Source organism: Leptosomus discolor, chromosome Z (assembly GCF_034619465.1).
Source record: "Leptosomus discolor isolate bLepDis1 chromosome Z, bLepDis1.hap2, whole genome shotgun sequence".
NCBI lineage: Eukaryota > Metazoa > Chordata > Aves > Leptosomiformes > Leptosomidae > Leptosomus > Leptosomus discolor.
Genome location: NC_141419.1, coordinates 25,963,952 through 25,987,623, shown reverse-complemented (window position 1 = coordinate 25,987,623; position 23,672 = coordinate 25,963,952). Strand labels below are relative to the sequence as shown.

The 23,672-nt window shown below is 38.9% G+C and overlaps 1 protein-coding gene across 1 annotated transcript in view; it reads left to right on the top strand.

Annotated features, from left to right (window-relative positions):
- DTWD2 (DTW motif tRNA-uridine aminocarboxypropyltransferase 2) overlaps window positions 1-23,672 on the top strand; it is a 93,850-nt gene that overhangs the window by 26,776 nt on the left and 43,402 nt on the right. The window contains exons 4-5 of the mRNA XM_086480052.1: window positions 4,872-4,962; window positions 10,919-11,013. Coding sequence (XP_086336178.1) covers window positions 4,872-4,962; window positions 10,919-11,013 — 186 coding nt within the window. The remainder of the gene's footprint in view (window positions 1-4,871; window positions 4,963-10,918; window positions 11,014-23,672) is intronic.

The window sequence follows — 23,672 nt, the reverse complement described above, 5'->3', positions numbered from 1 at the left end:
AACAATGGCCATTTGAGAGCATATCAAATGTCTGTTAGCAGAGTATGCTGTCACCAACCATGAACAGATGTAGTAATGAGTGTATACATATGTGTAAAAAAGGCAGGGTAAGCATATGATGATACTTCTCTCCTTCTTCCAACTGCCTTTAGCTCAGGGGACTTTATGAGTTGGCTGTGGCTTTGTACCTTTGGTGGCAGTGTTTCCATATCTGATGGATTTTTATTTCACAGATTTTTCGAGTTTCCCTTGAACCCATGTAAAGTTCTTGTATCCACAGCATTGGTCAGCAAAGGAGATCTGTGGCTCTTGGCAGGAGGAATTGCTCCTTGTGTGCTCCTTTGACCTGGCTTCTCCAGCCTTTTTTTTGCACTCTGAGTGAAAAGCAGAGGTTTATGTAGTGGCATAACAATATTTCCTGTTTAATTCTTTCATCCTTTCCTAGTTACACTTAACACCTGATCTGCATTTTTGAGAACTACCAGGCATTAAACTGCCATTTTCTCAAAACTGTTTATCATAAGGTCTTATTGCTGAATGTCATGCCATATTAACTTCAGACCCTGGAATTTTTCTGTATGTTGGGTTACGATTGTTTCTTCGTAGGTGCATCATTTTATGTTTATCTATGTTTAACTTCATCCACTCATTCTTTTAAGGTCCTTCTGTAGCTGTAGTGGTTAAGGTGGAGGATGCAAAATGTAATCTTAAAACCATTTTTAATTTGTGTTTGTCTTCTAACATAAAACTAGCAAAAATAATACTTGTTCTCAAATTTTATAAAGTGTGTGGGCTTGTGCCTTTAAACCTCCAACAAAGCTTTGTAAAACTCCTGAATGTTGTTTTAATGCATGTGTGTAATGGACTTATGTTAGTATAAAACATGTATTGAAACATTAGTATAAACCAAGTATATAGTAACTTTGTGGCTTTTCTCTAGACTTCTCAGGTGGGTTTTGACCTTGAAACCCTTGGTGTTTTGACCTAAACTGTAGAGAAATCTAATTTACTTGAAGCAGCCCATTCTGTTTGGGCAGGCATGTTTCTTTGAAAATACTGCGTCTGAGGCCTGACCTCGGCAATATGTGTTGGAACATGAAAATGTTGCCACAAGTGATAGTAGTTTAAAAACCTCAGCTTCCTCTTTATTTTAACATTGCAAGCATTGTTTCTAGAACATGTGTTTGGCATATGTAACCTCTTTATGTCTTTCCCTAGAAACATCTACAAATGCTGAGCATAAAATGGTAACGTCGCTATTCTTTGGGTTTAAATCCTTGAATTACCTGTCTTTAGTTTTCTGAATATGGGTGTAAGAGAACAGTCATATGCATTTCCAGAATGGTGCCTGTTTTCAGAAGCCCTTTGGACCTGTTGTAACAAGGTAAAAGTTAGTTCTGAAGCAAATAAGGACATTTATATTTGTAGGAAAATCATACAGAGACTTGGTAAGAGTTTCAGACTTGGCTCACTATTTTCCAGGCTTCTGTATATTCACTTTTAAAGTATCTCTGCCCAGAAACTAGTAATCTTACTAAACTGACACCACAGTACAGTGCAGTCCACTGTCCAGATTCAGTTCTGCTGGGAAAATAGACTAAAAGTTGTTCTGAATCTGAACATCATTAATTTAGGTGTGAATAATGGAAAGAAGGCTATGAGAAGTCTGTGCATGTGCATGGCTGTCTTTTGCATATGGAGCACTTTTGCAAGACACATAAGGTTTTTTTGTCCTGAGTTCTTAAACCAGAAGTGCTGTATTGAAAAAAAGGTAAGAACCCACTGGATAGCTTTGAGCTGTAGTGGAGTTGCATACAAGTGAGTAATACTGTAAAAATTATCCTCCTTCAAATCATAACCCCTACACACAAACCTTTTCCTTAATATTCTGAATACTACTGTTCCTGTCTGGAGCAGATTGCTACTTTCATTTCCAGAAATGGGAGAAAACAGATGTTTGTCATTAAATAAGTTCCCTAGTGCTGCCCTTATTTTTCTATAACATCGGCTGCGTATGTAGGGCAAAGCTGTAGCAGAATCTTTCAACAAAAGAATAAGACAAAAAGCCTTTTCTGCCTAGGTGGCCTTTCTCGGAGCAAAGGCGGCTTTTGTGGTGGTGGAACAGAACTCCTCTTGTTCTGCAGTGCTTCCTATCCAACTGATGTAGGCTGGTAATGTCAGTTTCACGTAGGAATGATGTTTTTTTTCTCAGCACAATAACCCTTAGGTATCAAAGTGAAAGTACAGAAATAAGTCTTGTGCCCCCAGGACGGGCTTGTAAAAGTACGCATTCAACATAACTGGCTACTTAATTGGGTGCTTAAAGTTAAGTAATGTATATACATATGTAAGTAATTAAATTATATTGGAAAGTATTTTATTTGTCATGGTTTGTGCTCTGCTCCCTACAAATGAAATTATAGATAGACTTTATTCTGCAACTGTTTGAAAATATGAAAATAGCTTGCTTTCTGGGTAATTTTTTTTTTTTTTTTGGTGGTAGGGTGTTTTTTTTTGGGTTTGTTTTTTTTTGGTGAGGTTCTCAAAGCTTAAAAAACTACCCATGAAAAAACAGACCCAGTTTGGAAAATACAAAAAGCATATGCAAAAGGAAAACTGGAAAATAAGTTATATCTAGCCAACTTTGTTATAGTTGAACACCCCGAGGTCAGAAATCACCAGAAACTGTTTCCATATGCTTATAAAAGCTGGTGAACAATGCAGCTCTTTGGATTGAAGTCACCAGCTAACTGTTTTGGAATAGTTTTGTATAGTAGGTTTTTATGCCTTAATCTCTTCTCAGTAGAAAATGCCACAATGGGGAGAACTTTAACAACCTCTCTTGTTAGTGAAACCAGCCAGTTAATAATGGGGAGAAACTAAGGAACAGCACTTGTTACAAAATTGAGTTTCCACTGAATTTGGTGGTCAAAAAGAGGTTAAGCTTCTACTTAACAATTGGGATGCATGGGGCGCAGACAACAAACAGCCACTGAGGGTATTTGCTGCTTCCAGCTTGTTAACAAAACCGTTTTCAGAAATTTCTCTTTAAATTTGTTGCACATGAGAACATTTTGGAAAAAAGGCAGCGGTATAGCGCTGGAGAACTGAAATTAGACCCACCAGACGTGGAAGCGAGGTTGGTTTCAGTTCATTCACAGTGAAGGCCCCCAGAATAGCCCACTGAATAGTGAAATTAATGAGTATTTGATTTTAGGCTCAAAGTCTGTCCATTAATACCACAGAATGTGCCAAATTTATGCAGGATTAGCAACAGGAAAATGCCAGCTCTAGAAGTGCAAAGGAAAGACAGGCAGCAGGCCACTGGAACAGTACACCAGAAGAGTATATGAGAATAATTTCCATTTTGTCATTAGGCTGATTTCTTGGCCATGGGCCTTTGATCAGTACCAGATCCTTCCCTTGCATCAACGCTCCCCCCACTGCTTTGGATTTAGGCTGGTGCTGGGTAATCTTTATCTGTATACCCTATGGAGAAGGGAATAGTCTTTGTGTCTCAGTAGCTGGGGCTAGAAATAGAGCCTTTCAATTAACACAACCTGTCAGCTGTTAAAGAGGAGCTTATCTATTGTTACTGCCTTTTTATAATGTAACCATTTACTGGTAAGTACTAATGTTTGGCTAGGGAATAGTTATACTGGCTTGGATTACTGTGCTGTTGCTTAGTACATTTGGCCGGGTGCGTGCTCTTGTGGACAAGCAAGTGCAGCGTCAGTCGGGCTCACCACCAACTTGATCTGGACCTGTCTTCACAATTCACTTCTGTAAATTGTGTCTACTGCAGTGACTGCTTACTGTCTGTCATGTGTGACCAGCATATGAACTGTTACCGATGAAGATTACAAGGAAGGTTGCAGGTGAAGTTGTGCTCAGTCCCTAGCATTCTGCTGAAAATCCTGGTTTTAAGCTCAGAGAGCTTTGTTTGCAGGGACAGTATGATTTTGAGTGGTGAATACTGGTAATAGCTTCACTGTTAAAGAAATCCTTCATTTTTCTGAGCTATTGAATAACATATGTGAATAGCTATAGTGACTTCTGTGCGTGCACGTGTGTGTATGTATGGTTACGGTGTAACAATGTCAGTTACTCTGTGTATAACTTAGAGCTTAATTCTTTGCTTCTGGTTGTTCTTGATCATTCAGCAGACTAGTTTCAGGCCAAGCAATATTTAAGATCATTTCTTTAGATACAGTTCTTCTGCTAGTCATTTTAGCAGTTACATGCAGTACGCCAAAGAATTTTAAATAATTTTTGTTTTCTGTTTTCAAACTTAAATTAGAAGTTCCTGGTGAGGATTTTTTGTTTTCATACTGCATGTCTACTGTGTATTTCAGCATAGATGGAATTAAAATGAACCCAATCATAAATATAGCATGTCTGGGGCTTCATGTGTGTATACTTCTAAAGCTTTTGATTATAATTAATCTATTATAAACATTATATAAATCATAAATATTATATATTCTATTATTATATTTTATCAAATTGCTGAAACACTAACTTGGTATGAAAAGCAGTAACAAACTTCTCTGATTGGTATGGATACTAATAAGTTGCCCCTGTTGAATATAACGAAAGGATTTTTGGAGTGCTTTAATCTTAACCAGACCACAGGAGGGGTCTGAACACTGTTCTTAAAACTTTATTTCAATGAAAACCTTGTTGCTTTATTTTTAGAAACAGAAGGAGTTTCAAGCAGAAAATTACATCAGGTTTAATACACTGTGTCATAAGGGGAAGTTCTTAGTGTGCCTCTTGGGATGCGTTATGTAATTGTGCAACATATTTATGTCATCTTTCATAAATTACTGATTACTTGTGTTGTTATTTCACTCCGTTCTGTCATATAGCCGTCCTCAGAAGGTGTGTTTATGTCCATTCCTGCCAATACATCCGCTAAAGGTCTCCACCTGCTTGTATATAATTCAGCATCCAGCAGAGGTGAGTAAAGCTGTGTTAATTGTTGGAGTTCAGCTAGAATCTTAATGCAGCAAATGGTAGGCTAGAGGAAACAGCTATGCCAGTTCACCTGAGTTATGGTATCTTTTATTAAGTTCTTCTGAATTATTGTGTCTTCTGAAATCACGCTTTATTTCTGCAACTTCCATGCCTGCAAGACATCTGAATAGTCCTGCTAGAATCTGAAGTCTTACTTGCCTTGGTACAAATTGCAAGAATTAATTTTGACATGGTGTCTCATGGAGTTGATCCAGGAAGGAATATGTTTTGATTATAGCAGTGGTCTTTTATTGATGTTACTGTTCTGCTAATACTATGAATTAAGCAATTCATCTTAGTGATGACCTTAGCTGTTTAGCCAATGAAAACTTATAATTTAGCTTCAGAACAGTGTTTTTGTTTACCTAATAGGAGATGTCTGTTAACAATGGAGCATGATGGTGGATCATAAGGGTTTTAGAAGCTGGACTGCAGTTACACAGATCTGGATGGTCTACAAATTAGACTGTGAAGTTCAGAAACCTGTACTCTTGTAGTCCAGCTGTTACTTAGCATTATACAGTAGCTCAGTTAGCATGAAGAGAGTCTTTGAATGAAGGAACTTAAGCAGAATGTAAAAGAACAAGATGGAGAAAAGCTTTCTCTCACGAGGAAGCAAAACAGAAGCCAGAAGCCATGACACATTTGTCTGGTAAATGGGAAAGCTGTGACTTTTAATCAGCTACTTATAATAGGAATACTGTTTTGTGTACTACTTATTTCAAAAGTACTTAAGTATATCCTTAAGCCACTTGCTGGAAAAAAAGAGATTTAGAAATGTGCCAGAGGACTTTGAACTGGCATTTTAATTGTGTTAAATTTCTTATTTATGGTGGAAGATATTAGAAAGAGCTTGCAGATTCTTTTTAGATTTCATACACCATTCCTGTGTCCTGAAAGGCTATCGACACTTTTTATTATTTGGTAATCGCAACAGCTGTCTGTACAATGAGATGCAGCTTTTCCATTGATATGTGTTACATAGTGATAATCCACACGATAAACTAGTATTGCAAGTATCTGAAGACAGTCCATCTGAGAGGAAAAATTTAATTATCTCGTATATAGTCATACGAGGGCACTTGGCTTACAAGAGATAAATCCAAACAAATGGTGGGAAGCTAAGAATATGTTACAATCATCTTTGAGAGTGTTTGTCGTAGAGGATCGCAGGTGATACTTGTGACTCCAGAACAACAGAGGCATACCTGACAAAAGATAGGTTCCCTTTGCTGTAGCTGCTTATACTGAAAATACAATCAGACTTGAAGGCAGATAAGCCTTCTGGAATTTATCTGATCCTTCAGTCTACCATTTTATTACAGATCCACTTTTAAGGGTCTGTTTCAAAAGTATCTCATTAAACTAAGCAGATAGGGAATGTCTTTCCCTACTGCACATCAGGGCCGACTGTCATCCTCCGTTTGCCTCATTATTTACTGGCTTTGGAAGCCCACAGTGCAGCAAAGTAAGCCACCAGCTATCGTCAAATGATGCTATTGAGACTTGTATTCAGGCGAGACAGTAATATAGGAAGTCAGGAGAAACATTTCTGTGCTCTGATTAATGAGTCTGTCTCCACATTCTTACTGTCCAGAGGCCATGCTGCCAGGTGGACCTGTGCAGGTGTCAGATACTGTGAAGGAGGGAGGAATCACTAATTACAGAGCAGCCGATCCCAAGTGAGGAATCCTAGCATCCAGCTTCCATTTTGCGTAATAGGTCCATGAATTAATTAGATTTTTCTGTGAAGGAATTTAAAGGGAATTCAGCATTCCATGTCGAGGAGTAAATACTTGTTTTCTGAATAGTGTTAGTGTACCATTGTTCATAATGAGAGTAATTTAAAAATTAAGTATATAGAAACCCAGTATCCCAAACTCAGTATCAGGACTAGTAGAAAGGTAAGGCGAAGGAGTTATTTGTGTAGCCTAATTTCTTTTTCTTGTTTGCATATAGATATAGATATAAAAGTAAATAAAATAATTTTGTCATTTTTCCCTTCTCATGCCTACTGTTACGAACCTCGTCAGGTCAGTGGCTTAGCTAGGTGTACAAACCCCTGCACACATTTGCCTTACCTTTGCCTTTTGTTGTCCTTGGAGTGATCTCCAGCACAGTGTAAGCCACTATGTACTTTTCAAAACCTGAGTGATAGGTATAACTCAAGACAGAACCCTTAAAGCGTAGCAGGGGGTATCTGTTTAAGTTGTTCTGTTTTGATGCCTTCTTTCTTTCTGTAAGTGTAAGAACTTCCAATGTTAAGCCTCTGAGAAGAAAGCTTAGCCTGTGTGTATTTAATGCATTCATATATTGATCAAATGCCAGCAATTAGCTTTTACTTGCTTGTTATGATTCTTCTGTATTGTGTTCCTTATTGAACAGTAAGAATAAAATATAAGGGAAAAATTTTGCCAATTGTCCTAACAATTTATGAACAAAAATAGAGGAAATACATATCTGCTGGCTTTAATAAATATTTTTATTAGTTAGAACTGTCCTGGTCATTGTAGATGGATAACTCTATGCTGACCATAAGTACTACTAATTCCCAGAAAAGGAAAAAAAAAACCCACAAATGTGGAAGTAAGTTACATTGGGTCTGACTGGGACGGAGTTAACTTTCCCCATAGCAATCCTGATAGTGCTGTGTTTTGCATTTGTGGCTAGAACAACGTTAATGACTCACCAGTGTTTGGGCTACTGCTGAGTCTGTCCCTCCAAACCCCGCCTCCAAAGGCCAGTAGCCTGGGGGGTGGGCAAGGGATTGGGAGGGGTCACAGCCAGAACAGCTGACCTAAGCTGACCAAAGGGATATTCCATACGACATGATGCACTAAAAGCTGGAGGGGAAAAGCAGCGTTTGTCTTATGGAGTAACCGTGACATGCGCTGGGGCTCTGCTTCCCAGGGAGTGGCTGGACATTGCCTGCTAATGGGAAGTAGAGAATAAATCTTTCTATTTTCCTTTGCTTCTGCACATGGCCTTTGCTTTTCTTTATTAAACTGCCTTTATCTTGACCCACAAGTTAATTTTCTTCTTATTTTCTCCCTGAGGAGGGGGAGTGATAGAGCAGCTTGGTGGGCACCTCAAGGCCAACCAAGGTCAACCCCCCACATAAATCCTCCAATCCTATTTCTATTTATGTACTTCAGTGGTCAAATAATGAATAAACAAAGCGTTACAAATCACTGTTAGAACACTGAGAAGAACAAAGGAGAGAGTAACTGCTCACTGTCAAACCAGTAAATGGAAAATAGCTGATATGATAACAAATAGGTTATATATAGTCTAGTTAAATACAGATGGTTTTTATTGAAGAAAATTATAAACAGTTGAAACCTTTTGTCATGGTTTAAACCCAGTTGGCAGCCAAACACCACATAGCTGCTCGCTTGCCCTCCCCTGGCATGGGGAATGGCGGAGAGAGTTGGAGGGGTAAAGGTAAGGAGACTTGTAGGTTGAGATAAAACGTATGTAGTAATTGAAATAAAATATCATTAAAATAATAATGGTGATAAATGTAATAATAGAGTATACAAATGAGTGATGTGCAATGCTGTTGCTCTCCACCCGCTGACTGAGGCCCAGCCCGTGTCTGGCTAGCAATCCTGGAGGAGAAAGTCCTGAAACCACAATCCCAGAAGAAAGAGAAAGCCAGTCACCTGGGTAACCCTCATTTTATACTGAGCATGATGTTGTATGATATTGAATATTCCACTAGCCAGTTTGGACCTGTTGCTCTGGCTGTGCTCCCTCCCAGCTTCTGGTGCATTTGCACACTAGCAAGACATGGGAAGTTGAAAAGTCCTTTATTTCCTAGCGACAACTAAAAACATCAGTATATTATCGGCATTCTTCTCATACCAAATCCCACACTGAATCCAAAACACAGCGCCATTCTAGCCACTAAGAAGGGAAAAGAAAGTTAACTCTGACCCAGCTGAAACCTTTGATGTTGGTTTGACTCAGCAGTTCTTAAGCTTCTGTTCTCAAACAATTCCTTTCAGCTTTGAATTTTGAGTTTTGTCTTCCTGTAAATGTGGGTTGTTTTTTAGATTGGAAAATTCCATTTTTCCTGTTGGTAAGAGAATATTTTTATTTGATATGAAAGGTACTTCTGAAGTAATGGTATGACATTGGGGGGAAGAGTTGAATGACTTTCCCTTGACTGATGACAGCTCTTTTGCTTTTGCTTATCAGAGACAAAGAATTAATTTTCTTCCAGTTCCTTTATTGCCACTTCTTACATTCTTATGAAGAAGGGAGTCTTCTGGCTATTGAATTGGAATGTTATTTAATTGTGGTGAAATAAAGACAAATAATACTATACCACCATTGATGGCTTATTCTACTTTTCTGAGATAGAAGAAATCCTTGGTAGTTTGGAGGATATTTCTCCCTCCCTCTGGTAGCACTTCACTCTCCACGTACTTTGATCTTAGTCTATCCCTAGGAGACATCATGCTGCTGTTGCTGCCATGCAAAGTGGTGGTGGGTGTAGCAGGACAACGTATTCCTTCAACTCTGTGATGTTTTATTTATAGGAGATCAGTAGATATGGATCAGAAAAAGCAAAAGTAATAAAGGTTTTAGGCAACAGTGATAAAAGTCTTCACATAACTAATTTAGCATCAGTTTGGTAGCAAGATAATGTGAGAGCTGCAGGCAGCTGCACATTGATACTTGTGGAAGGTAACAGCTGCCCAGAGAGAACTGAGAGCGCTAATCAAGGCCTTACTTGTTCACAAATATTGAATTGTTGATATAAGGCTCATATATCAAAAGACAGATCAAAAGCCCCCTGGGTTTTCATTTATTAATCCTGTGGTTTAGGGACTGATCTTTGGATTTTCATTGTCTGAATCATGAGACAATCAGGTTGAGAATATTGTAACAATTAATTTCTTACTGGATTTAGGGCTTTTGTAATCCTCACCTGACCTCTAGTGTCTTGCCTTCTGCTAGTTTCAGCTAATAACCTTCCTCTGTTCCTCTTGTGATAAATAAACTAAACTGAAACTTTTCATTCAGTTTTCTGTGTTGGCTTATTGTTAAATGCAAGATAAACCTGTGCTCCCTCTTCCTTGATGGGAAAACAAAAATTGACATCCTAAATATTCAAGCTCAGTTTGTGATACTTCTTGTCTAGACAAAAACTAGCATCTTCCCAGCTGTGTTAAATAAAGGACAGAAAAAAATTGCTCTGTTTGAGAAGTAGATGGTTTCTTTCAGCTGGCAGTACTTCTCTCTTCCTCCGCTTTCTGAAGCTCTTCTCCAACACAGCTGTCTTTAATGCTCTTTGAGATCGGAAGAGCCCCTGCTTCCAGGCATAGCAATCACTTTCCTCATCTGTGGCACAAAGATGTAGGCAGATGCCTGGTCAACACAGCCTGAATGGCATGAGACTGAGTACTAATGGCAGTGTTGGTGCCATTGTCGTGGTTACTGTGGAATGACAGCAGAGTGGAGATGTTTGTATTTCACACTGTCTATTCTGATACTCTCCGTGCTTTTATTTTTAGCACCTGTTTGTGGAAATCAAGCCTTCCCTTCATTTTCTCATCTAGAGACATTAGCTCCCCAATCTAGTACAGTAACACTAGTGCTGGTTTTTGCCTGTTGTTTATTCTAGAAAGTTTTGTTGGTGTTTTTGATACTGATAGCCTAGTTCAAATTTATGCTAGTGATCATAAGTTAGTTAAGGCTAGGTTCAATACTGTCAATTCAAACTATGATTTAAGTGCAGCAAAGTTGGGTATTTTTTCTTGTAGATCTGTTATCTAGTAAGACTTTTTCTGTGTCTGCAGTCAAAAGAACTTAAAAGTAAATAGAAAACATTAACAATTCACAGAAGCCCTCCTTGACTTTATTCAAAAGTAACTTTTCTTTTTTACAGGAAAGTCGAGTGCTAAGGACGGTCCCTTTGCTAGCAGCTTGTCTCCCTCCAGACAAATGTAAAATTTTGGTTGGTCGACGTTTTAGTGAAGACAGGTGAGCGGGTTTGCTTGTGCATTTTCTGGTCCTCTGTAAATTGTGGAGAGTTTTTTTTCAGTGTCTGTTAATAGCCAACAGTATTCTTAATTTTTACTTCAGATGTGCACATTCACTTTTGATACAAGCTTCTGATTTCCAGCAAAGACAAATCATGTGTTATAGTCAGAAACACTTGATATGTCCTCCTAGGTTGTAGCTTTTACTGTCTCAGTTTTGTGCTCTTGGAAAGTTCAGGTTGTTACTCTGCAGCTCTTAGCTTTTTGCAGTTCGGTTCTTACCTGGTATTAGGTTTGTCTTGCTGTTCTCTAAGGTTCTTTTTATATTTGCTTTGTCTAACAAACCATTTGTTGTTACTGAAATATAAGTAGTAGTTTTTACTTGGGTGTGGGAGATTGTATTTGAGAAGGGATTGCAGTGATGAAAACCTCTTAGAGAATGTATTTTTTTTCAAATCCTTTCCTCTTTCACTTTAATTATAAGAAAGCATAGCTTTCAAACTTTTAAATTTTTTTTATTATTATTCTGAGACCTTGGACAGTATTGGTCTCTCAGGTAACATTTCTAACCTTCGTTAGATGAATCTAAGTCTTAGAAACCAGTTCTTGGTACAAATGCCAATAAAATTTTACTACTTATATTTTCAATAAAAGCAAATAAAAATAATGAATACTGATGAAAGACATTAATTCTACATTTGAGCTTAATCTTTGGAGAAAACTTTTTATAGAATTCAGTGAACAAAAATTTTGTAAGGTGATTCAGAATGGTGCTCCCACACCTTTGTGCTGCCTGATTAGTAACTAGAGCACATAAGAAATACATTGCTTTTCTGTTAGTTTTCTATGATAATAGCTACATCTAAGTTATATAGTTAGATATAATAATATCTAAGAAGTTCCAGGCTACAGGGAAATTGTACTGTCATCCCGTTAAACCTGAAAATGAAGCAGCTTTTCGTACTGATGTGCACAAGGTAGAACACTATCAATACAGTCTGCTTCTAGTAAAATCTCCTTAGAATTTTTTTTTAGAAGTGATGATTACAGTATAAAAGTTTCTTCAAGTTTGAATCCAGAGATATTTCGCTAACGTAAAGGATCCTCTTTAGGTCAAAAGCAGTTGTGGAACATCTTGGCCTCAGAATAGTTGAAATAGTTTATAATTTCCTATTTCCTATGAGGTTTTTTTTACCATAAAACGTACTGGAGGTGGTGAAAGAAAGGAAAGTTTTCCTTAGGTTAATATGAATTTTTATGATCTGACTTACCGGGATGCAGGACTAAAAGTAGTTAGGTAGTAGTCATGGCTTCACTCTTAAGTAGCTGCAATGTGCCTGCTTTATACTGTGGATGTGAGACTGCAGAAATTGGGAGTGCCCAGTCATGGAGTTAGTTCCCACCTTCCTGGGAGGAGGAAGGATGAGAAGGGGAGAAAAGTTATCTTACAGGTTTGCAATGTTATTTCTACATGTATTTTTTTCTTATCTATATACGCATTCTGCCGATGTTTTAGTCCATATTTGTTATTTGTAACAGGCATCTGCAGACAGGAGTAGAAACATCTCAGTGTGTACTGTGAATGGGGGGTGGGCTGTACTGGTCCCTGCCCTCCTCATAGGGTGAAAATCTCTGCTAATGGGACTTTTAAAGCCTCATGAATTGCAGTGGTTCAGCTTGTGTTTTATGACATATTAAACTAAACAGAGCTTGTTTTTTTCCTGGTTTTCTTAAAAGCCGTGCTGTCTGTAAGCAGTTTGGTAGCTGGTGTACAAGCAACTTAATCAACCTTGCTCCATGTGGGGGGAAGACTTTTGTCTTTGTTACTTTCAAGAAAAAAATTATTAGAGCATGCTGGCTGATAACATTTTATAAGTACCATTGTTTTGAAGCGCATTAAGGCCATACTTTTGTCTTTTTTGAAGTTGAGATAGTATTTACGTGATTTTTGTTATATTGCAGCTTCCACCAAAAGTGCATGGGTTGGAAGGGAATAGAAACAGTGTAATTCTAAATCTGTGCTTGCACTGATCTTGCATGTGAACAGTCCCTGCAGATGGAGGGTTAATGTGGTGCACACATTCTTTTTCTGCATGCATACGGAAGCCCTACCATGCAGCAAACCTGAGAAAGTGATGTCCTTGATGGTTGCCCATACATTTGTAAACGATCAGAGTAGAATGGTGGTGGGCATATTTGTATTATCACAGGATCCGACAGATCTTGGCAACAGCTCTGAAAACTTGGAATGCTTCAAGGTAGCCTTTGGGAGCATAAGTAGTTGTCATTATGGATTCAAGTGAAAGTTTAGCCATACACAGCAGCTGATTTTTTTTTTTTAAGTCTCCATCACAACAGCTCTAGAAGTGGCATACCAACTAGCAAACTGACAGTTGTTAATCTGTAGCTGTCAGAAGAGGTCTGCTTTCAGGTGAGACTGAACATACCATCTGAGCTGGGTAGCTCTTTCAGTCTTCAGTCCCCCTTTCTCAAAGGGGAAGGCAAGTTTGTTAGCCACGCGTATGTAAGTTATTTTTCCTCATTTGTCCTAGTGCTACAAAATTAAATTTTTTCCTAAGCTTTTTAATTAGCATCCAGAAGTAAAGAGGAGCACAGAAGGATTTCATAAGGAAATCCACACAGAATTCAGTACTACAGAGTAACTGAGATGGTTTGAAAGCTTAACATTCAGGACTTTGATGTTTATGACAGTAAAACTGAAAATCAGGATTTTTTTATTTATTTCTTTTTTTTTGCTTATGCTTGGCTGAAAGAGTAAACATAAAGCACCTTTTTTTTTAGCATTTCCTCTACTCGGTTCCAGCTTCTCAGGTCACCTTTTCTTGAGGTTGAAAACTGTTACATAAATCATTCTTGATTGACCCATGTTGCAGAAAAGCTAAAGAACCAATTTTCAGAATTCTTTCCAGAAGTAAACAGCTAATCAAAGCTTTTGATTACCTTGATGAAGTTGATATCTTCAACATATAATTGACACAGTAATAGTAAAGATGAGAAATGATTAATCCAATTGTTTTTAAGTGCTAATTTCTGATTTTTCCCAGTCCTGTCCATTCTTCCTGCAATCTGGCATTTTATTTCTACTGAAAGTATGTAAAGTTTACATGGTGGCTTGATTCATCAGATGGAATTTTTGAATTAAAAGACCAGTTCTGTTGGTTATCTGTTGGGTTTTTTTCCCCAAGTACTCAAAAGACTTTAACTTCAGACCTTTTATGTATTGATTACATTATTATCAAATATTTGGGTTAATCTTTGATGTGCTGAAGTGATTAAGCTAAAGGTGAACAGTTTGGCATGAGTACTTACTGAACAGTGATATTGTAAAAACAGTGCTTTTGTGAGTTGTTAATATTTTCTGTTCAGTTCTTTTTACAGATTTACAATGAACCCAGTATCATAGCAGTATGGCAAGCCGGGGATGTGGGAGGGTGGGGTTAGGATCACTGCCAGATTAGAGATTGAATTTATGTAAAAGTGTGAAATACTTCTTGATGTATCTGACATACCTTATTAGTGCAGATGCTGAGCCTGTTAGATATAGGCATGTTTATGAAATTGGCTAGAAGGACAGCAAAGCAAGCAGAGGATCTTCATCCAACTCTTGCTGTCTTTCCTCAATACTGATTTTTCTAGGATAATATTGACAGAACGTAGTAATGTGATTTTTTTATTCTTGCCTTGTTGTCTTTCCTTCATTCTGCTCTGCACTAGCAAAAGAAGATATTTTTCTCATCCCTTCCTTCCTTCAACGTGAAGTATTTGATCTAATGACACTTTATCTTCTGATTTTTCTTGGCCTAGTCTCATCTCCTCTATTGCCCATCGTTCAAAACTTTTTGTTCAAAACTCTGTTTTGCTCTTGGGGTATCTTCTACGTTTTAATACTCTGGTACTGTTTAGTTTCTGTCCCTGTGTCATCGTTTTGATTTCAGAATTCTGTTCTTCTATGGTTCAGTTTTGTGTATTGATTTCATAGAGGCCTACTTTTCTCTGCATTTGATTTTTACTGATTATCTACAGACAAGTGGTAATATCTTGCCCAAATGGTGAAAAGGTGCAAATCTATGCTCTTTTGGAGTAGGAGAGGTCCTGACTCTCCCAAATGTTCTGGTGACTGTTAAGCTTAAGCTTATAATTCTTGTCTTTACTTTCATCTGTTTCAAATATTATAGCTTTTCCTTGGCCTTGATAAACATAACAGTCTTTTCCCATGAAGGTCCATCCAAAATCCTGCCAAACAACTGTTTTCTCAGCTTGTTGAACTGCTTTGTCCTGATTGTTTGACAAGTCAGGATGTTATCTCTTGTTGTCAGACTGAAAATAAGTATGTCATTTTCAGAGCTTTTCTTTGCCTGATGTCCTGTCATCCTGCTCACTCTTGAAAAATGTACTTTTATCTGCTGTTGCTCAAGACGCCAATTTCTTTTTGACTGTTGGTTGAAGTTGTTCCATGTCTCTGTTTAGGTTTGATTGATTGTCCTGGAAACACTTGTAGAGGTAATTAGTTTCCGTTTTATCTGTCCAAAAAATTTGCCATGAATTTTAATACATGCATGCAGAATCTTAAGTCAGGCTCCTGATACACTGAATATAGTTGTGGTTTGTGCTGCCCATTATTATTATTATTGTTTTCTTATTCCTTTACTTCATCTGTTTTACATCTAGTTGTTAATTACTCAATAGGGACTAGATAGCTTTTAGAATTCCTCAGTGAACTGATGTCTGGTCTCAAAAAGTGAGGGTCTTCAGTGTTTGAATAATGCTAATTAGTGCATTAGAATTTGTACCTGAAAATTCCATATGCAGTTGTAGTATTATGTATGTATTTGTTATGCTAACGTAGTGGGTATTGGTTTTAGTATATCACAAGTTTGAGGCTTTCTGACCAAATTAGTGTGTGATTGCAGGCACAGGCTGAGTCAAATTTGGTCATAATTGTGTTAGCATGGGAATAGTGAATGCCTATCCTTTTCTTCCTCCATCTATTCCACCAGCTAAATTTGTGCTTTTACATAGAGCTATTTAGTAATGAAGTGTATTCAAATGATGACACTTGGAAAAGACTTCACTGAACTTTTTGTCGAATACTCTATAAGACAGGGCTGATATGCATTAAATATTTCATCTAGATCCCGAAGTTCTGACTTTGGGCATTGCCAGTGGTAAGTTTAAGTGTATGCAACCCTTTTTGGCAGAGCCTGTTACTTCTGTGTTACATTTTCACTGAGACTACTCTAGGAAAGAAAGTTTACTGAACTCCTAGGGGATTATGAAGGTTGCATGGTACCAATGATTAAGGCAACAAAGGGGAACCAAGATGCCCATATGGTCAAAAAACTGGCAAACTTGAATCACAGAATCAGAGACTGGTTTGGGTTAGAACAGACCTCAAAGATGATGTAGTTCCAACTCCCTTACCGTGGGCAGGGACACCTCCCACTAAAACAGGTTGCCCAAAGCCCCATCCAACCTGGCCTTGAACACTGCCAGGGAGGGGGCATCCACAGCTTCTCTGGGCAACCTGTGTCAGTGCCTCACCATCCTCACAGGAAAGAATTTCTTCCTAATACCTAATCTAAATCTCCCCTCTTTCAGTTTGAAACTGTTACCTTTTGTGCTATCACCACACTCCCTGATAAAGAGCTTCCTCCCCCCCCCCCCCCCCCCCCCCCTTCCTGTAGGCCCCCTTTAAGTACTGGAGGCCGCTAGAAGGTCTCCCTGAAGCCTTCTCTTCTAAAAGCTGAACAACACCAACTCTCTCAGCCTGTCCTCATAGGAGAGGTGACCCAGCCCCCGATCATCTTTGTGGCCTCCTCTGGACCTGCTCAAGCAGGTCCATGTCTTTCTTGTGCTGGGCATGCCAGAGCTGGACGCAGTACTGCAGGTGGGGTCTCACCAGAGCAGAGTAGTGGAGCAGAATCGCCTCCCTCAACCTTCTGGCCACGCTTCTTTCGATGCAGCCCAGGATGCCATTGGCTTTCTGGGCTGTGAGCACACATTGCTGGGTCATATTCAGTTTTTCATCCACCAGCACCCCCAGGTCGCTTTTCCACAGGGCTGTTCTCAATCCAGTCATTGCCCAACCTGTATCTGTGCTTGGGATTGCCCCGGTCCATGTTCAGGTCCTTGCACTTGGCCTTTTTGAACTTCACGAGGTTTGCACAGGCCCACCTCTCCAGCCTGTCAAGGTCCCTCTGAATGGCCTCCCTTCCCTCCAGTGTGTCCACTGCACCACACAGCCTTGAATCATTGGCACACTGGCTGAGGGTGCACTCAATCCCACTGTCTATGTTGCCAAGAAAGATGTTAAATAGCACTGGTCCACAACAAAATGGGAGCTCAAATCCAAAAGTCTGCCCGATGAAATATATTCAACATTACATTTGCTTTACATTTTTTAAATTTCAAGTCCTGCACTGAAAATGGAATGTTATTGTTAGTACCTATGATACAGTGGGCAAGAGCAATTAAAAAAATTAAGAAGTGTGGGGGAGGACTGAGGGGCAGCTAGGGCATCTGTTGTCTCGTTTTGTCTAGGTAATTATTCTTTCCTGAGTACAGAGTTAAGGTGTAGTTTATATAGCTTGACATACAGTATGCAGTATGGTTTTCTGAGACTGCAGTTATGGAAGTGTTTACATTTGAAGGATGTCTATTAAGATATTCTTTATAAACATATGATATTCCAAAAAAGGAGAATGGAGGAGCAGGGGGAAAAGCGCGCTAATGGCTTTTCCTAGCATTGTTCCTAGGACTGTGTCTAACAATTGCAGGACACTCTTTGAGCAGTAGATTTGCTCTTCACTATGGAAATATGAGTGGGAAAACAACTATATTCTCTTATTCATGAATAAAATATAACTTATGGGATTCATGTTGTTTTTAGGCTACTAATAAACTTTTTCCAAATAATAATACTGTTTGTTCTGCTCAACAGGAATTTTCTGGCATATATTGAACAGAGATAGCAACTGTATCTAAAGTCTAACATATCAAAAATTCAGATTATTTTAATTTTATATCATAGTTATATTAAAAGCTTTGTCACTACTGCTTCTAAGTTTCATTTTATACTTTGTGAATGTTTGAGAGGGGTGGTTTAGCGTTTTTTTTTCTGAAACGGTAATCTTTTTCTCAAACCGTCCCTCCATGCAAATATTTACACTTCCGTAGTTTGCTAATTCTGTGCACTGTGATGAAATTATGTATTCTAGAATGATCACTAGCAGGAAAACGGATGGAAATATCTTTGCATCCACTACCTTGTTATTCAGGACAGTGAGGAGGCAATTACAAGTTTATTTGCATTACTTTCTGAAATCAAGCTGCACACATCTCCAATTCATTCTGTACAGTATAGTTGCCAGCTCTGCTACAGTTCAGTAGTTCAGAACAGAAATTAATTGGAGCACTTGGGAAAACATGTAACTTTGACCAATTTTGAAGTAATAAAATGCAACTTATTCTAGTTAGTTTTATGAAGCTGTTTGTGGTAATTACATACTGTAGGTATCTCACTTTCCTAGTGCTTGCTCACAAATAAAAATATTCTTACTGTATTAAATATCAACTAATGGAGTCTTAGCACTTACCAAATAATTTAAAACTATTTACAAGATATGGTTCTTTATTCAGGTAACTGTCTTGTAATTTTTTTGTGTGTGCTTCAGTGTCATTATGTTTATCACTCTAAATTTGGACCTTTTTACTCTATATCTCGATCAACAATGAGTAGATGCAGTTAGAGATCAGCCTGTCACAGGTTTTGTTAGTTCTGTGTATAGAAGTGATTAATGCTGACTAACTGAACATGTGCTTATTTACATCTAAAACTGTACCTCACCATATCAAATTTCAGATTCCTTAGTATAATTTGGATAACATCTTCTCTGGCTATTTTTTCTCCGAATAGTGCAGCCTTCAGCTTTGCTGTCTGTCCACAGCAGTTCCTCTCTGCCACTCCTTCCACCTCACTCTTTTCCCCTGCACCAGTGTGGGTCCTCTTCATGGGCTGCAGCTCCCTTCGGGGCGTATCCACTGGGAACACACCTGCAGCCCCCTCTCTACTGAAACCTTGCCACATGAACCCAACACAGCATGTGATCCTTCTTCTAATGTTTCTGTTCTTAAAGGTTATGCTTGTATTGGGTTTGCGTGACAAGATTTTAGTAGCTGAGTGGAGCTACAGGGGTGGCTTCTGTGAGAGGTTGCTGGAAGCTTCCCCCATGTCCGACAGAGCCAATGCCAGCTGGCTCCAAGACGGACCTGCTGCTGGCCAAGGCTGAGCCCATCAGCAACAGTGGTAGTGCCTCTGGGATAGCATATTTAAGAAGAGGGAAAAGTTACTGTGCAAGAGTAATGGCAGCTGGAGAGAGGAGTGAGAATATGTGAGAGAAACAACTCTGCAGACACCAGAGTGCCTTCTTCACCTTCAGTGAAGAAGGAGGGGGAGGAGGTGCTCCAGATGCTGGAGCAGAGATTCCCCTGCAACATGTGGTGAAGACCATGGTGAAGACCATGGTGAGGCAGGTTGTCCCCCTGCAGCCTGTGGAGGTCCATGGTGGAGTAGATGTCTACCTGCAGCCTGTGGAGGACCCCATGGCAGAGCAGGTGGATACCTGAAGGAGGCTGTGACCCCCTGGGAAGCCCATGCTGGAGCAGGTTTGCTGACAGAACTTCTGACCCCATGGCAGACCCATGCTGGAGCAGTCTGTTCTTGAAGGACTGCACTCCATGGAAAGGACCCACACTGGAGCAGTTCCTGAACTGCAGCCTGTGGGAAGGACCCACTTTGGAGAAGGTCATGGAGGACTGTCTCCCATGGGGGGCACCCCATGCTGGAGCAGGGGAAGCGTGTGAGGCATCCTCCCCCTGAGGAGGAAGGAGCAGCAGAAACAGTATGTGATGAACTGACCGCAATCCCATTCCCTATCATCTTGTACTGCTTGGAGAGGGGAGGAGGTAGAGAAATCGGTAGTAGAGCTGAGTCCAGGAAGAAGGGAGGAGTGGGGGGCAGGTGTTTTTAATATTTAGTTTTATTTTTCATTACCCTTCTCTGCTTTGATTGGCAATAAATTAAACTAATTTCCCCAAGTTGAGTCTGTTTTGCCTGTGACTGTAAATGCTGAATGATCTCCCTCTCCTTATCTTGACCCACGAGCCTGTTGTTATGTTTTCTCTCCCCTGCCCAGCCGAGGTGGGGGAGTGATAGAGCAGTTTTGGGCACCTGGCATCCAGCCAGGGTCAACCCGCCGCAATGCTTCACAGTAGTAGAAAAGAAAGATTTGCTATTACGGGCTTTTTGTTTTCAAATGGTGCTGTTGCTTTGTGTAGGGAAAGAACTGTGCAAGTGAATGTAGTGACCAGCCGCTGTGGTTCACCAGCTGTATAAGAATAATGCAGTGATCTGGATTTGCCTTAGCAGGACGATGCCTTTGGGCCTATTTCAGCAACAGTTTTGTGAATTAATGCCAAAATTTGCACTGATTTTTTTTTTTTTAAAATTTTTTCACGTCAAGTAAAAAGTAGAAGTTATCTGGCATTAGTAATTTATTCTCTTTGTTTCACTTAGAAATCCTTTGTTGTGAATACTCTGTGTTAATAGTGAAGTTAATTGCATTAGCCCAATATACAGATGAGAAATAGGTGCATTACTTTCTTGAAGCAAAACTCACAAATTTTTTAGAGAAACAGTAATGGGTGTTATTTATTTTAAAGGGATGCGGCATTTCTAGATATACTAATTGCTGCTGCCTTTTCAAATATGTGCTTTATTTCCTGGGCTTCAGTTTCTAATTTGTTTGGATATTTTTGCTGTATTTTGAAGTTTTGTTCTGAAGTCTTTTCTCTGTACAGTTGAGCTAGGATTAAGGTATGGTATGACCTTTTCCTACTATGCTGCGGACTGTAGCTTTAGAAATTCCTTTCCCTCCTGTCCTCCTGCTTGGGCTTAGGGTATATTTGGACAATTTTTTTTCTGCTAGAAGGAGTGGAAGATTATTTTTATCTCTGGTGGTGACACTTGAAGAATTCTTCATCGGTTTTCTGTCTTCTACTTCAATTTTTGTCCCCCTTCTCTCCAAAACAAGCAGTGTGAAGAAGTACTGGCTTTTAGAATCTATGTGGTTAACTTCCTAAGTTATGGTGAGCAACTTGCAAATAATGCAATACAGATATTATAGAAAACAAATATTTAATTGAAGTTTTACAGACTTAGCAGGGGGAAATAGGAATCTGCTGGGGCAGTTCGTGGGGAGCTGCAGCCATGGGCAAGACTCGTGTTGGAGAAGTTCATGGAGGACTGTCTCCCGTGGGAGGAAGCCCATGTTGGAGCAGGGGAAGACTGCGAGGAGTCCTCCCCTTGAGGACGCAGGAGCAGCAGAGACAACGTGTGACAAACTGACCACAACTCCCATTCCCTTATCCCCCTGTCCTTCTGAGGGAGAAGGAGGTAGAGAAAATTGAGAGTGAAGTAGAACCTGGGAAGAAAGGGAGGGGTGGGAAAGAAGGTGTTTTTTAAGATCTAATTGTATTTCTCATTGTCCTACTCTGATTTAGTTGGTAAATGGGGGGTGGTGGTGGTGGTGTTTTAAGTTAAGTTGATATTGTTTCCCCAAGTTGAGTCTGGTTTTTGCGTGTGACTATAATTGGTGAGTGAGTCCTCCCTGTCCTTTGTCTTGACCCTCGAGCTTTTTGTTATATTTTCTCCTCCTCATCCCACCATGGGGGCAGGGGCTTGGAGTGAGCACTGTGTGGTGCTTTGTTGCTGGCTGGGTGGGCTTAAACCACAACAAACTGTAGATTGTTTTTTTTTCTTTTTTCCATGATGCTAGATAAGCCACAACATGTTTTTGGGAAGTTTAATGTTGTATGAGCAGTAGATAGGAAGAGGTTACTCAATGCAATTTAAAGGAAAAAATGACCTTTAGTAGAATGTGGAGACCTGTGCTGTGTTTCAGTGCAAAAGGATCTGTTGTTGTTGGTGAGTTTTATTTTTTTTTTTTTTTTGGGCGGCTTGGGGAGGGGTTTTGCAATAAACTCTTTTCATTGAGGAAGTCGCTGAATATGTGAGGGGACTGACACTGAGGTCCACTAACAAAGCAAAAACTCGCCAAGGTAATAGCTCTGCTTTTAATTTCTTGACAGGACTGTATGTTTGCTGCCATTGCGTTCATTCTCAAAACTAAATGCCCGTGTTACCAAATATGACTGGCATATTAGTTAGAAGAGCCAGTTTTTTCAATCTTGAGATTGGTTGAAAACAAAACAGTTTTTTTCTATAAAAACCTGTTAGTACTCTTAATAGCACAGACAAGAAGTAGTTTTCTTTTTATTACTACCTTATGTTCTATTTTTGTTTTAATTTAAGCACAGTACGTGAGAAGGGAGAAGTAAATTGAAATTGGAATAACAGAAGACACAATAAAACCACCACTTTGTACCCATTATTTGTTTTTGTTCTAGTTTATTAAATGTTGGAGGCCAGATCCACTTGTGGCAGTAATAAGAAACTTGGTAACACATACTAGGGTCCCAGAACAGGCAAACTTATCTCTGTTTTATTTACATGTTTATGCTGTAAAAGCTACTATTATTTGGAGACATTGGTAATGATATCTTTTTGCTGGGCAACTTACCAGAGCTTTTGCTGACAAAGTATTTTATATACAGGTTTTCATAGATTAAAAAGAGTTCTTTAACAATCTGTATTTATGCCTTTTTCCCTAATAAATGGTAAAATACTTAGTTGTAAAATTACAGGTTTCCAAGCCTTAAAAATATTTCTCATTATTTGATCTTTTGACCAAAGAGAATTTGTTTATACAATTGATCTTAAACAGGAAAGAAAAAAAATCCCAATTGTATTAGAGACTGAATGTCTACAAAAAAGTAGAGTATCTAATATGAAAACATATTTTTTTTCTGTTGCTGGGTATCTGTTATGCTTCAGTCCATATCCTAAGGGACTATTGCTGAGTGTGGAGATGATGGAGGGGTTTTGCCCTTATTTTTATCCATCTTGGTACCTTATGGGAATTATGGGGATCAGTATTCCTACAATCTTCCAAGTGCCAGGAGTATTGAGAGAGGCAAAGGCACCTGCTTATGACCAAGGTGAAATAGTAAAAATTATGAGAAATATGGAGAAGTTCTCATTAACCTGATGGTTTTCCACAGATAGTAAATTAGCATCTGTTCTGTAGTATCAGCACTATTTGCTACTAAATGGCAATGTTGGATTTTTAATAAAAAATTTTAAATAAAAAAATTAAAAAACACTTGCATTTTGCACTGGTAAAGTTTAATAGATCCCTGTTGCATGGAAACCACTTAGAGTTGGAGAGAAACTGAGTATAGATGTGTAATAAAAATGTTTATGATACAGAAACTGGATTATAATGAGATAAGATAGAGTTTAAATTATGTATCTCAAGAAATAACAAAATGCTACTTGTCTTAAGTACGATCATGAAAATTTATAAATGTGCTATGACAAAGTGATTGGGTACAATTCAGGCACAAATGAAAGATCTGAATAGTTCTACTTAGCGGAGATTGTTGTCAGACTAAATGGATTATATAGGTCTGCAATGCCTGCTGCATACCAAAACTAAGGCTGGTTTGTATGAGAAGCAA